The 15,884-nt window shown below is 35.6% G+C and overlaps 1 protein-coding gene across 5 annotated transcripts in view; it reads left to right on the top strand.

Annotated features, from left to right (window-relative positions):
- The window catches only part of SCLT1 (sodium channel and clathrin linker 1), a 218,943-nt gene that overhangs the window by 4,132 nt on the left and 198,927 nt on the right, over nucleotides 1-15,884 (top strand). For all 5 annotated transcript variants that reach the window (XR_010658816.1, XM_065904109.1, XM_065904107.1 and 2 more), the window contains exon 2: nucleotides 11,959-12,026. Coding sequence is in view for 4 of the 5 variants with exons in the window: in XM_065904109.1 (XP_065760181.1) it covers nucleotides 11,959-12,026 (68 nt within the window). In the remaining variant the exon portion in view is untranslated. The remainder of the gene's footprint in view (nucleotides 1-11,958; nucleotides 12,027-15,884) is intronic.

The raw sequence follows: 15,884 nt of genomic DNA, 5'->3' as shown, positions 1-15,884 counted from the left end.
TCCAAATGCTTTTTCTACATTTTTTTTAGATGATCAGGTTTTCTTTTTCATTTTTAGTTTTTTAATAGCGGGATTTATATAGATTACTTTTCAAATGTTAAACTTGCCATTTTCAAATAAACTCCTCTTGGTCATAATGTATTATCTTTTTAACATACCATTTAATTTTGATTATCTTAAATGTCTGTTTAAAATTTTAATGTCTGTGTTCATAAACCCTTTGTAAAAATTTTTTTTCCCTAGTGTCTTTGTCTCGTTTGGTGTCAGGATATGCTGGCCTCAGAATTACTTAGAAAGTATTTTGTCCTCTTCAGGTTTCTGGAAGATGTTTGTGTAGAATTGATATTTCTTCCTTAAATGTTTGGTAGAATTTACTAGTGAAGACAGTTCAACCTAGAGCTTTCTTTGTGGAAGATTTAAACTGTAAATTCAGTTCCTTTAATAGATAAGAAGTTAGTACTTTGTTTACCCAAGACATACCCTTCGCAGATCTCATGTACATATGGAGTTCTCTCTGCGCCTTTCTCTCCTGTTCTTTGTCCTGCCAATTCTAGTTTACTTGGTTTCCACTGAGTCTCAGCTTCATCTCCTTAAATCAGAGAATCTGCTGCTCTTTGCCTGCAGTTTTCCTCCCTGTTTTCTGGCATGAAATGTCGCTCCAGTCACTAGGCTGGGGCAGGCATAGTGCTCACTGCATTTGTTTCATGTCTGTCATTATCATTACCTGATTTCTTGCACCTGGTAAACCAGTTTTGTCTTTTTGGTGTGTCAGGTGGAAAAATGGGCTATGTTACTTTATCTTGAGCATGAGCAGAAGTCCTATTCAATTTGCCCTACTTTTTAATCTTAAACACAAATACCTTATTCCCACTATAACTGTTCTTTGACCTCATTAAGACCTGTATTCTTTGAACCCTTCATTTTCTGTCATTTCCTTAACTCTTTTGCAGCTTTTTTTTCCCCCTTATACAGGCTATAGCAGTTTCCCCATTGATTCATCCGCTCTTTTGTTATTAATCTTAATGTGGCCATGCCCCTGCTTTTCTGGAGCACATACTCAGTAACACCTTTTCCATAGCTTGCTTTTACAGTTCTCATACCCATCTGTTCAGTAGCCATAGATAAAAACTTCTTGGATAAGTGCCACCAGTTTCTAGTCTAACTCATAACTAGTAAGTAATTGGGCTGGGATTTGAACCCCGGCAGTCTAGCTTGAACCCAGTGTTTTATGTTCTTTTCTATCTGGCAAAGACACTTGCTTGAAAGAAAAATTATAGGCCTGTTTCCCTTATGCACACAGAAACTAAAATCCTAAATAAAATATTAATAAATTGAATCCATCAATGATCTATGTGGCAGAGCTGAGAATAGCCAAAAGAGTTCTAAAGAACATCAAGGTAGGAAATTTTATTTTATCAACTATTAAGACTTATTATAAAAATCCAGTTATTAAATCCAACTCTTTGCAACCCCATGGACTATAGACAGCCAGTCCCCTCTGTCCATGGGATTTTTCAGGCAAGAATACTGGAGTGGGTTGCCATTTCCTTCTCCAGGGGATCTTCCGATCCAGGAATCAAACGTGCGTCTCCTGCATTGACAGGTGGATTGTTTACTGCTGAGCCACCTGAGAAGCCCCTATTATACTGGTAGATAGATAAATACATAGATCAGCTAGCACAGAAACAGATGCATACATCCACAAACACTTGTTGTCTGAAAGAACAGGCAATACAAATCAGTGGGAGAGGGATAGCCTGTTGAACAAATGGTGCTAGGATAGTTGGCTATCTAAATGGGAAAGAAAAAGTAATATCTCTCGCACACCATATAAAAATATTATTGGTTTAAGGAATACATTCTCTTTAAGCTTTCAGAAAAAAAGTTAAGAGGGTGTCTTTATGATCTCAGGATCGTAAACTTCTTCAGCAAACATTTTTGACTGAAAGGCAAATATATATGATTAGACTGCATTAGAAGTAAAACCTTGGATATCACAAGAAACATCATCAATATCATGACTGCCTCAGCCACAGGGAGGGGGAATATATTTAAAATAAATATAATGAAGAGTTGATTACCATCCACAATTTAAAAAGGTCTGTCACGAACAAAAATACATTCACGCTAATAGAAAAATGGTAAAGAATATGACAGATTATTTACAAAAAATAAAACCTGATGAGGTACTAAAAATATGAAAATGTCAATCTCATCAGTAATCCAGAAAATGCAAACAGAAAGTGAAATAAGTACTTGTTGAATGAAGGAAATGGTAGATTCACATTACAGTAAAATTTCCTCCAGTTTAAAGCAGTCTATGAAGACTGTTTTCCCTCATTGATACATAATTGACTTCTTAACCTATTTTACTTCCTGAGATGTCAGATTTGGTATTTTTTCTTACTTAAAACCTTATAAAAAAGTAGTAGTTTGTATTACTACTGGAGACCAGACCCTAATTTTAGTGCCATGTGTCAGGTAACTCTTAAAAACTCTGAGGAGAACAATAAAAAGGAATAATTCTTTTTAAACTTAATAAAAGTTAAAAATGGTTTAAATTGTTAATACTTTGTAATTACTTATTCCTTTATCAGAATAATGTCTTATGCGTGTGCATGCTCATTTGTGTCCTATACTGTGCAACTCCATGGACTGTAGCCCACAAGACTCCTCTGTCCGTGGAATTCTTCAGGCAAGAATACTGGAGTGGGTTGCCATTTTCTTTTCCAACATACGTGTCATGTTTCTTCACTAAATTATATATGCTTTCGAGGAAGGAATTATTATCCGAAATTAACAGTGTAGAATGTGTACATTTTGTGTGTGTACTTTATATATATATGTTAATTTATATATAGTTAATATGTGTGTGCATATATATTTGCTTTTGTGTAACATGCAGAAAAGTAGAGAAAACAAATATAAAGCTTAGAGGATTATTACAAAGCTCAAAACTCACATAATCATAACCCAGGCCAAAAAACAGCACCTTGCTAGCACCGCAGATGACCACTTGTGATGATGCCCATTTCCTGCTCCCTGAAGATGAAGATACTGTCTGTAATTTTACACTGTAAAAACGTTTTGCTTGTGACTGAAATTTATGTAAATAAAGTCATAAACTATGTTTCCTTCTGCATTTAGTGTGTTTCATTTAATATTATGTTTTTGAGACTTCTTCATATGCTTCCATATAGATGTAGTATACTCGTTTTCATTACTGTAGAATATTATAGTTTATAAATTTATCATTTTTATCCATTCTTTTGATAGATAGTTGCAGATATTTCCAGTTTGGGGGCCATTGAGAATAATGCTGTTATCAATGTTTTCTGTCATATGTTAAGAACTGACTCATGGGAAAATACCCTGATATTGGGAAAGATTGAGGGCAGGAGGAGAAGGGGATGACGGAGGATGAGATAGTTGGGGGGCATCACTGACTCGATGGACATGAGTAAGAGTAAGCTCTGAGAGTTGGTGATGGACCGGGAAGCCTGTTGTGCAGGCAGTTCACAGGGTCACAAAGAGTGGGACACGATTGAGCAACTGAACCTGGGTAGTATAGTCATTTTCACAGTACTGAGTCTTCTAATCCAAGAACATGGTATATCTCTCTGTCAACTCGAATCAGTCTTTGAGTTCTTTCATCATTCTTACAGTTTTTTGAGTACAGATCTTTTACCTTCTTAGGTAGATTTATTCCTAGGTATTTTATTCTTTCACTGCAGTGGTAATTGGGATTATTTCCTTAATTTCTGTTTTTGATCTTTTGTTATTAGTATACAGGAATGTGAGAGATTTCTGTGCATTAATTTTGTATTCAGTTTTACCAAATTCTTTGATTAGCTCTAGTGGTTTTCTAGTGGCATCTTTAGGATTTTCTGTGTATTGTATCATGTCATCTGGAAACAGTGACAGTTTTTCTTCCTAGATCTTCATTTCACATAGAATTGATTTTTATGAATAATGGTTTGTTCTTTTCCATGAGCATATCCAGCTGACCTGGAACCACTGACAAAAAAATTGTTCTCCCCTCTTTATTGCTCTGACGTGCCCTTTGATCACAGCTCAAGTGGTCATATATATATATATGGGTATATTTCTGGATCTTGCATTCTCTTTCATAGGTTAGTTTTGTTTATATAATTATCACACAGTCTAAATGCCAATAACTTTTTAATAAATCTTGATCTCTGGTTGAACAAGTCCTCCCTCCTTGTTCTTCTTTCACAAAATATTGTTTTTCTCATTGCATTTCCACCTATATTTTTATTTTTTATGTTTTTTATGGGTAGGGCATCATGTTATTTTAATTTGCTTTTCCCTAATGCACAATGCTTATTGTTTTCCAGTGATTCCCTAATGTTGATCAACTAATACATGCTTATTTCCCATCTCTATATATTATTCTAAAAGATGGCTACACACAGTCCTATTTATTTTAATTTGGAGTGTCTGTTTTCTAACTGTGGATTTTTTTCTGGTTTTTTGAGTACTTTGCATGCAAACCATTCTCTGGTTATGTGCTTTGAAAAGGTATTCTTGTAGTCAGAGGTTGTCTTTCCATTCTTTAAACATTGTCCTTCACAGAGTAAGCAGTTTACCTTTAATAAAGTCCATATGAGAATATTTTTTTTCTTTCATGGGTTGTGCTGCTTGTGTTGTATATGAAAATGAATTGTCAAAGTATAACTTATGTAGATTTTCTAAGTTTTCCACTATAATTTTGGTAGTTTCATATTTTGTATTTAAGACAGTGAAGGATTTTTAATGAATTTCTAAGATGCAGAGTTTGTGTCTTTACTTTCTTATGGTCCTCCATTTGTATCCTCCTCATTTGTTGATGATGACTAAAGACTTAAAAGTCTATATTTTCTGTGTTAATGTGCTTTTTACTCCTTTGACCAAGGTCAAGTTGTCTGAGTTTGCGTGGGTATACTAGTGGGCTGTCTATTCTGTCCCATTTACCTTTGTTTTTATTTGTTTAAAATACAATACTCTCTTGATTATCTTAGCTTTCTAGAAAATCTTGAAATCAAAAAGTGTGAGTTCATCAAATTCATCAGTATTGTCTTGACTGCTCAATGTAGTGTTTAAATCAAGTTTGTCCATATCTACAAAATAACTTGCTGAGATTTTTATTGGGATTGTATTGGTCTTTAAATCAATTTAAGAGGAATTGACATGTAAACATTGTGGTTTTTGGTGATTAACAAGGAATATATCTCAATTATATTATTTTTTTTATTGCTTTCAAGAATGCTTCATATCTTTTTTCTTTAAAAGAAAATTGTTCAGTTTATTGAAAAAATGAAAGAACTAGTCCATCCATTTTCCTCTGCCTCCCTCTACCCCCACCCTCCACTTCTTACAGTCACCAGTCTGTTCCCTGTATCTGTGAGCTGGTTTCTTTCTTTGCATTTAATATTTGTCTTTCTTATTTATTTAACTTCATAATACTCTGAAGATCCATTCATATTGTCACAAATGGCAAGGCTGCTTTCTTTTTTATGGCTAAGCAATATTCCATTGTATGTATACCACAATTTCTTTATCCAACAATCGAAATTTAGGTTGTTTCCATATCTTGGCTATTGTAAATAATGCTGCAGTGAACACGTGGTGCATATCTTTTCAAATTACTCTTTTCATTTTCTTTAGATAAATACTCAGAAATGGAATTGCTGGGTCATACTGTAGTTCTACTTTTAATTTTTTGAGGAACTAAAACCTCCACACCTTCAAAATAGTTGTACCAATTTACATTTACATTTCTACCAATAATACACATCTCCACATCTTCACCAACACTTGTTATTTCTTGTTGTTGTTGTTTTATTTTTTAATAGCCATTCTACTGAGAATGAGGCGATATCTTATTGTGGTTTAATTTGCATTTTCTTGATGGTTAGTGATGTTGAATATCTTTTCATGTCTGTTGGTCATCTGTTTGCTTTGGGAAAATGTCTATTCAGGTCTTCTGCCCATTTTTTAATTCAGTTTTGTCTTTTTTTTTTTTGGCTATTGATTTGTGTGAGGTTTTTTGTATATTTTGGATATGTTCCCATTATCAGGTATATGATTTGCAGTTATTTTCTCTCATTGATTAGGCTGCCTTTTCATTTTATTGATAGCTTTCTTTGCTATGCAGGTGCTTTTTCCTAAGAAGTTTCAAATGAAACTGCATTTTCACAATGATTCAGTTCAGAATACTTTTCAATTTGTTCTCTCATCCATCCTGAGACCAATAGATTATTGAAAAGTAATTTCTTACATAACGGAGATTTTTCAATAGTTTTTGTCTCTCGATTCTGGCCTAATTTTGCTATTATCAGGTAATGTACTCTCCTTGGCTTTGAGGGGGAGCAAAAATAAGTTTCCTGTACCCTTGTAGATTGTTGCCTGTGACCGCCTATTGTAAAAGACAGATAATAGGAGAAAACAAAGAAGTTTAATAACGTGTTTACCTTCTGTATACGTTAGTGACCCAGAAAAACAGAAAGACTCCTTTAAACACCGAAGCTACAGTTTTAAATAACATCTTCAGATAAAGACAAAAGATGATATTGGAAAAGAGGGTGAGCGGTTACAAGAAGTTACCAAGAGAAGCACAGTAAACAAGAGTAAAATTGTTATGCAGATTTAGGTCATTGCCTTGGGCTTCTCCAGTGACTCAGATGGTGAAGAATCTGCCTGCAGTGCAGAAGACCTGGATTCGATCCCTGCGTGGTGGGGAAGACACCCCTGGGGAAGGGAATGGCCACTCACTCCAGCATTCTTGCCTGGAGAATTCCATGGATAGAGGAACCTGTCAGGCTGCAGTCTATAGGGTCACAAAGAATCGGACACAACTGAACGACTAACACTTTCAGGGCTTCCCTCTGGCTCAGACAGTGAACAATCTGCTTGCCATGCATGAGAACCGGGTTTGACCCCTGGGTTGAGAAGATCTCTTGAAGAGGGAAATGTCTGCCCACTCCAGTATTCTTGCCTGGAGAATTCAACATTCAGCAAAGAGCCTGTGGAACTGCAGTCCATAAGGTCACAAAGAATCGTACGTGACTGAGAGATTAAGACTTTCTCTTTCTGGTAAGAGGGGGACATGCTTACAAATGGAGTTTTTCCTCATAAATGTGAATATCTTTAACAAAAGGGTAACTTCTACTCAATTTTCAAAGCTTTTCCTATTCTGCTTCTTAAGAATTATCAGCCTAAAATACTTCTTATACCAGAGAGATGTATTTTAGGGTGGTATATTCTCTTCAGCTTAAGTCTTTTGAAAGTTAAGATTTACTCTTATTTGAAATTTTAGTTTTTCTTCTTTTTTTTTTAACTGAAGTCTAGTTGCTGCACAATATTATGTAAGTTATGGGTGTACATTATAGTGATTTGCAATTTTTAAAGGTTATATTCTGTTTATGAAGTATTGACTATATTCTCCATGTTATATTCTGTTTATAAAGTATTGACTATATTCTCCATGTTATACTATATATTCTTGTAGCTTTTTTGTACCTAAGGCTTTATACCTCTTACTCCCCTACCTAGTATTGCCTCCCCCTCTTCTCACTGGTAACCACAAATTTGTTCTCTATATCTGTGAGTCTGCTTCTATTAGATTATATTCACTCATTTGTTGTATGTTTTAGATTCCACATGTAAGTGATATCATACAACAATTGTCTTTTGACTTATTTCACTTTGCATAATGATCTCCAATTCCATCCATATTGCTGCAGATGACAAAATTGCTCTCTTTTTATGGCAGACTTGTATTCTATCTTCTTTATCTATTCACCCATTAATAGACACTTAGGTTGTTTCTATATATCTTGGCAATTGCAAATAATGCATGTTATGAATATTGGGGTGCATGTATGTTTTCAAATTAGTGTTGTTTTTTTTTATGGATATGCACCCAGGAGTGGAATTGCTGGGTCACACAGTAGTTCTATTTTTAGTTTTTTGAGAAGCCTTTATACTATGTTTTTTTTTCTTTTTTCTTTTTACAGTGACTGCAACAATTTAACATTCTCACCAACAGGGTAAGAGGGCTTTCTTTTCTCCACATCCTCATCAACATTTGTTATCTGCGTTCTTTTTGATGATAATCATTCTGACAGGTGTGAGGTGATCTCAGTGTGGTTTTGATTTGCATTCACTGATAATTAGTGATGTTGAGCATCTTTTTATGTGCCTATTGGCCATCTACATTTCCTCTTTGGAAAAAACATGTGTTCGTTATTTAAGCCCACTTTTTAATCACGTTTTTTGATGTTGACTTGTTTGAGCTGTTATACATGTTGGATATTAATCCCTTAATAGTCATATGATTTGTAAATATTATCTCCCACCTCGTCGATTGTCTTTTCATTTTTGCCCTTGCTGGGCAAAAGCTTTTAAGTTCAGTAAGTTCTCATTAATTTATTTTTGGTTTTATTTCCTTTGCCTTAGCAGACATATCCAAAACAGTATTTCTTCAGTTTATGTCAACTGTGTTCTGACTTTGATCTCCTTTAGAAGTTTTATGGCTCCCAGTCTTACATTTAGGTCTTTAATCCATTTCGAGTTTATTTTTGTATATGGTGTCAAGAGATGTTCTAATTTTGTTTTTACATGTAGCTTTCCAGTTTTCCCAGCACCATTTATTGAAGCAGCTGTCTTTTCTCTCTCGTATAGTCTCACCTCCTTTGTCATTGGTTAACTGAACGTAAGAGGATGAGTTTACTTCTAGGCTCTCCATCCTGTCGCGTTGATCGGTCATCTGCTTTTGTGTAGCACACTATTGTAACTTTGTAGTATAGTCTGAAGTCAGGGATCATGATTCCTTACCTCTGTTCTTCTTTGTCAAGATTGTTTTGGCTAGTCAGAATCTTTTGTGTTTCCATGCAAATTTTAAAATTATTTGTTCTAGGCCTATGAAGAATGCCACTGGCATTTTGATAGGGATTGCATTGAATCTGTAGATTGTTTTGAGTAGTATGGTGATTTTAATATTATTGACTCTTCCAATCCAGCTTCATAGTATATCTTTCTATATGTTCATGTCTTCAGTTTCTTTCCTCGGTGTCATATAGTTTTTAGGATACAGGTTTTTTTCTTTATTCCTATTTTATTCTTTTTGATATAATGGTCAGTAGTTCAGTTCAGTCACTCAGTCATGTACAACTCTTTGCAACCCCATGGACCGCAGCACGCCAGGCCTCCCTGTCCATCACCAACTCCCAGCGTTTACCCAAACTCATATCCGTTGAGTCAGTGATGCCATCCAACTATCTCATCCTCTGTCGTCCCCTTCTCCTCCCACCATCAATCTTTCCTAGCATCAGGGTCTTCTCCAGTGAGTCAGTTCTTACTTATCAGGTGGCCAAAGTATTGGAGTTTCAGCTTCAGCATCAGTCCTTCCAATGACTATTCAGGACTGATTTCCTTTAGGATGGACTGGTTGGACTCTCAAGAGTCTTCTTCAACACCACAGTTCAAAAACATCAATTCTTTGGCACTCAGCTTTCTTTACAGTCCAACTCTCACATCTGTACATGACTGCTGGAAAAAGCATAACTTTGACTAGACGGACCTTTGTTGGCAAAGTAATGTCTCTGCTTTTTAATATGCTGTCTAGGTTGGTCATAACTTTTCTTCCCAGGGGCAAGTGTCTTAATTTCATGGTGGCAGTCACCATCTGCAGTAATTTTGGAGCCCCCCAAAATAAAGTCTGCCACCGTTTCCCCATCTATTTGCCTTGAAATGATGGGACCGGATGCCATGATCTTAGTTTTCTGAATGTTGATTTTTAAGCCAGCTTTTTCATTCTCCTCTTTCACTTTCATCAAGAGGCTCACTAGTTCTTCTTCACTTCCTGCCATAAGGGTGGTGTCATCTGCATATCTGAGGTTACTGATATTTCTCCAGGCAATCCTGATTCCAGCTTGTGCATCTTGCAGCCCAGCGTTTCCCATAATGTACTCTGCATGTAAGTTAAATAAGCAGGGTGACAATATACAGCCTTGATGGACTCCTTTCCCGATTTGGAACCAGTCTGTTGTTCCATGTCCAGTTCTCACTGTTGCTTACTGACGTGCATACAGATTCCTCAGGAGGTAGGTCAGATGGTCTGGTATTCCTATCTCTTTAAGAATTTTCCAGAGCTTGTTGTGGTCCACACAATCAAAGGCTTTGGCATAGTCAATAAAGCAGAAATAGAGGTTTTTCTGGAATTCTCTTGCTTTTTTGACGATCCAATGGATGTTGGCAATTTGATCTCTGGTTCCTAATGGTAAATGGGGTTGATTCCTTAATTTCTTTTTCTGATACTTTGTTTTTAGTGTATAGAAATGTAACAGATTTCTATATATTACTTTTATATCTGGCAGCTTTACCAAATTCATTGATGAATCCTGGTAGTTTTCTGGTGGTATCTTTAGGATTTTCTATATATAATATCATGTCATTGACAAACAGTGACAGTTTTATTACTTTTCCAATTTGGACTCCTGTTATTTATTTTTCTTCTCTGATTGCTGTGGCCAGGACTTCCAAAACTATGTTGAATAAAAGTGGCAAGAGTGTCTGATCTTAAGAGGAAGTGCTGTAAGCTTTTCATTGTTGAATGTGATGTTAGCCATGGGTTTGCCATGTATGACCTTTATTGGGTTGAGGTATGTTTTCTGTATGGCTAGTTTTTGAGGATTTTTTATTGTAAATGGATGTTGAATTTTGTTGAAACATTTTTCTATATCGTGTTGATCATATGGTTTTTATTCTTCAGTTTGTTAATGTGGTGTATCACATTGATTTTTGTGGCTATTGAAGCACCCTTGGGATGAATCCTACCTAAATATTCAAAAACTCAAGAGACTTACTGTTTTGTCAGCAAATTATCAGTTTTAAATGTTCCATGTGATCTTGAAAGAATGAGTTTTGTATATTTGTTGGATGCTGTGTTCTGTTGTGGGGCTTCCCACATAGCGCAGTGGTAAAGAATCAGCCTGCCAATGCAGGAGATGCAAGAGAGCTGGTTCAATCCCTGAGTCAGGAAGGAGGAGGAAATGGCAACCTACTCCAGTGTTCTTGTCTGGAAAATTCCATGAACAGAGGAGCCTGGTGGGCTACAGTTCATGGAGTTGCAAAGAGTCAGACATGAGTGAGAGACAGAGCACGCATATGCACACAGGTTCTATTGTGGGCTTCCTAGGTGTTGTGGTAAAGAATCTTCCTTCCAGTCCTGGAGATGAGGGGATATGCACGTTCAATCCCTGGGCTGGGAAGATCCCCTGGAGGAGTAAATGGCAGCCCACTCCAGTATTCTTGCCTGGATAATCCCATGGATAGTGAAGCCTGGTACGCTGCAGTCTGTAGGGTCAAAGGGTTGGATATGACTGAGTGACTGAGTGTGCATGCATGCATGTTCTATTGTATATTGCTTTTCTTGCTTCAAATAAAAATATTACCTTGTAGTTTCCGAGAATCCTTGGTTCTTCTGGACCTTCTTTTCCATTGTGTCTTGCCTATTCCTGTTTAATTTGGATGCTTTGTCTTGCAGTTTCTCCTCTGTCCTGGAGGAGAATTTCAGCAGTTTTTAACTTCTAAAGAAGTATAGTTTAGCCTTATCTCTCCAACTCTTTTCACTTCTAGTAGCAGGAGTAAAAAAATAAATGTGGAAGGTACTTTTTCTTGACTTCTAAGAATCTGAAGAGCAAGCCCAGAGAGATTGAGAATTAAAACTTTCAGAATCAGAGAAATTTGTTCTTTATAGCTGTTCTTTTCCCCATTGGTAGTAATTATTTGACTTAGGTGATATTATATCTAAATTCTAAAATGATGTCTTCAGATTGATTTATTTTGAACAGCAGTGGAGACTAACAGTTTTGTGTTGGATATATCAAGTAATATCTACTTTATTTCTGTCTTTCAAAGTTGAACATTACAAATTGGTTTTTCTTTTTGTTTCAGACCAAAGACTAAATGAAAAGCTTAGGCGGTATCAAATGGAAAATTTTTTGAAATATTCAACTGTACAGGTATGTAAATTAAATTGGGGTCTAACAAATTAAGTTCAAATTTTATTGTAAATATATCTGTATTTGACAAGTGTAGAATAAATGCTACTTATGATTATTCCATGTGAAGTTGCCTATAGCACTTGAAAATTTTTCTTACAACTCTGATTCTTGTAAGGAAGCAAAATTGTTTTTGTTTAATGACTGTAAATTCTTTGACCATAGAAATTTCCATTTTCCCCACCAGAGTTGGAGCTTATAATATATGTATATGGTGTTAAAATGTCAGAATTGTAAAATGAGAATTCAGTAGACTTTTGAAACATCTTAAAATTGTTTTTAGGATAGATCCAGTTGTAAACTTTAACTCTCAATTCTCATAAATTTGACAGAAGCATGAACTAACTCAGAATAAGAAATAATACATGGCATTATTTTAATTTTTTTCTTGGGTATACATTTTTATTTAAATACTGTATTAATTTTTTTTTTGACCAATAAAATATACTCACTGGTACAGTCTGAGTTATAGGATATTAGAAGAAAAATAGCTCCTAGGTTAAATGGTTGCTCTATACTGAATCAGTAAAGAAATATTTTGCTTTTGACATAAATAAATATAATTAGAACTCCAATTGTTTTTAAGGTATTAAAAGGAAGTTGTTTTTTTAAGATACTAGGTGATAGAAAATCTCATAATCCACTAGCCTCTAAATTTTGCTCAGATTCTTAGGTTCTTTTGCTTCTGCTTGATGTCATATGGAAATATCTCTGAAGGGAGGATTCAAACAAAAGATTGATTTTAAAGCTTGAGTAAACGTCTGAGTATGGAATTGCATCCTGTCTCCTGGAATCTGTGGCTGACTTGATTACGAAAGATGGTTTTACCAAATAAAATATTGACTCTAGATAGCTCTTCATGTGCACCTGCACTGTGTACTGTTAATTTTTTTTTTGCTTGTTTTTGGCTGCACTGGTCTTCATTGCTTTGCAAGGGCTTTCTCTAGTTGTGGTGAGCAGGAGCTACTCTTTGTTGCTATATGTGGTCTTCTCAAGGCAGTGGCTTCTCATTGCAAAGCACAGGCTTTAGGCGTTTAAGCTTCAGTATTGCAGCATGTGGGCTCAGGAGTTGTGATGGGGCCCGCAGGCCCTAGAGCTGGCAGCTTTCGGCAGTTGTGGCACACGGGCTTAGTTGCATTAGCAGGCAGATTTTGATCCACTGTGTCACCATGGAAGTCTACATATCCTGTGATTATATAATTAAAGCTGACAGTAACATACTAAGTAGGGACAAGTTTTCCCTTACTTAATAGAGTACTCTTTGGTGAAATTATGTAGCTCCTTTAATTCTTTGAAGGTGCATGTCCTTCTCTTGTTGGGGTCCTTTAATGGACCAAAACCTGGTGGTACAGAGTCGATGATAAGAAAAGAGAGAAATAATAAAATAATAAATAATAAATAAAATAATAAAAATATAAATAAATAAATAAAATAATAAAAGAGAGAAAGAGGCTAATATTCCCTGGTTTACGCAGAGGACCAATAAAGCCCTTGACACAGGACTTGCATCACTCACAAAGGCACCAGGCACCCTCTCCAGGGGGTGAAGGCATAAAGTACCTTCTCGAGAGGGTCTTAGAAGCCTGGGCAGGAAAGTGAGCAATGACAGGTCTCCACGCTCCAGAGAATCAGCCAGAAAAAGAGAGAGAGAGAGAAACAAAAAAAGACCTGGGGACCTAAGCTCTGATGGAGCAAAGGTGCTTTAATGATTTTTCTATGAGTATATATAGGCTGTGGTACAAGAAACTTGTTTCAGGAATGATAGAAAACCAAACATACAACAACCGTTACCAAGGGAACAAGGGGTGATGTTAGTCACAAGGTCAGGAGACAATCCATATCTCAAGAAAGGGGAAGGAGACTAAGCAGTTTTGTCCTAAAGAGAATGTTTACTAAAGGAGACCCAAGCCTGCCTCACACAATGCCCTCAGTCCCTGGGTGCAGCGTGCTGTTCTGCTTGAAGAGGGACAAAGGACTCATGAGAGGCAGCACGTAGGAATCCTCCCGGCAGACATTCCCTGACACTCTTACATGTACTATTCTTGTCAGTCTTACAGTCAAATCTTGATTTTTATTTCTTATTTTTCATATTAGTATATTGTTACTGCCTAAGATTGCTTTGCACAGTATGCTTTCTCTTCAGAATATGTTGCTGTCTCAAGACTCCAGTCCCCATGGGTCTTGCCTTTCACTACATACTTTGTATTAGTGAGTGGGAGGTGATAGGGAGCTTGAGAGGGAGTTTAATTTGCTTTCTAGCGTAAAGGTCCATATCCTTGGCCATATGCAGTGCACCTTTGGGGATTTTTCATCCCAGAAGCATTATTCTGGTTTCTGATAAAATACTCAGGAGGAGTTTTCTTTTGTAGTTGTTGGTTTTTTTTTGTTTCGTTTTTGCTTTCTGTTTGTTTTGTAGTAAAGGAAGACAGAGGTAGGAGTTAACTGTTCATTATCAAAGAATAAATGGGACCCAGGTGCATTGGCTCAGATCTCGTCCCTGTAATTTTAGTTGTCACTACTAGCAGCAGAAATTCTTCATAAATTTGTTTGCCCATTTTGTTCAGCTGCATTTCCCAAGTTTCTAGAATAATTTTTGTTATATACTCAATAAATATTTGTTGAATTAATGGAACTATATCCTTCCTCTTCTTCCCTCCTAACTACTGTTCTTCCAACATTGTGTGAGCTCTATTGCCAGATACAATGAAAGTGGAGATGTAAAAAGTCATGATCAGCTTGAGAAATATAAATAGTTCATACTTTTTGTTCTATTTTTAAAGGTAAAAATCCTAGTCAACTGTCCTTTTTTCTCATACTAGGTACTGTAAAATTGCTAGGACTTGTGTTAATGGACATATTTTTGTGAAGCCCTTTTTCCAATATCGAAAAAACCTGCAGTAGTTTGATATTTCTTATATTTTAAGTTGGTACTTCAAGGATAGTTTTTATAGGAACTGTATTATAAGTGATAGTTAAAATTCTTTTGTACTGTTACCACATAATGACCATTTAGACTTCTTCTGGATCAAAATAAGTTCTGTGAATTGCCTTAAGATTTTTATATAACATTGTTTCTTAAGAAAATACAGGCTATAATACCTTTATAATTAATAGTAATACTTAAATTCTGTGGATTTAAATGGAAAGAGTCTTCCAGTGTCTTTAATAGCTTATATATTCAATATATTTGGTTCATAATACCTTCATAATTTATTCTTTAAAAAACCTTTTCCCTTATAATTTTATATAACTTTCTAAAGATATTTTATTATAATTTGTATTTTATACTGGAGTTATGGTTGATTTACAATGTTATTAGTTTCATATACAGCAAAATGACTCAGTTATACATAAACATGTATCTATTCTTTTTCAGATTCCTATCCCATATAGGTTACTATGAGATAGTGAGTAGAGTTCCCTGTGCTACACAGTTGGTGCTCGTTGACTGCCTATGTATAGTACCATATTTATATTAATCCCAAACTCTTCTAATTTATGCCTCTCCCCACCTTTCCTGTTTGATAGCCATAAGTTTGTTTTTGACATCTGTTTCTCTTTTGTAAATAAGTTCATTTGTATTATCTTTTTAGATTCTACATATAAGTAATATCATGTGATTTTTGTCTTTTCTGCATCTTGGTCACTTAGTATGATAATCTCTAGGTCCATCCATGTTGCTGCAAATGGCATTATTTCATTCTTTTTATTTTGAAGAACTGGTTAGCGTTATTCAAAAATTGAAGAATCAGCTGCACTAGGAAGGGTTGTACAAAATAGAAGATTTTTATGGATAAAGGAGAGGAGGTGGCAAAAGGT

Source organism: Muntiacus reevesi, chromosome 13, assembly GCF_963930625.1.
Source record: "Muntiacus reevesi chromosome 13, mMunRee1.1, whole genome shotgun sequence".
Classification (NCBI taxonomy): Eukaryota; Metazoa; Chordata; class Mammalia; order Artiodactyla; family Cervidae; genus Muntiacus; species Muntiacus reevesi.
The sequence above is the reverse complement of the archived record's forward strand: the minus strand, read 5'-3'. Positions and strand labels throughout refer to the sequence as shown.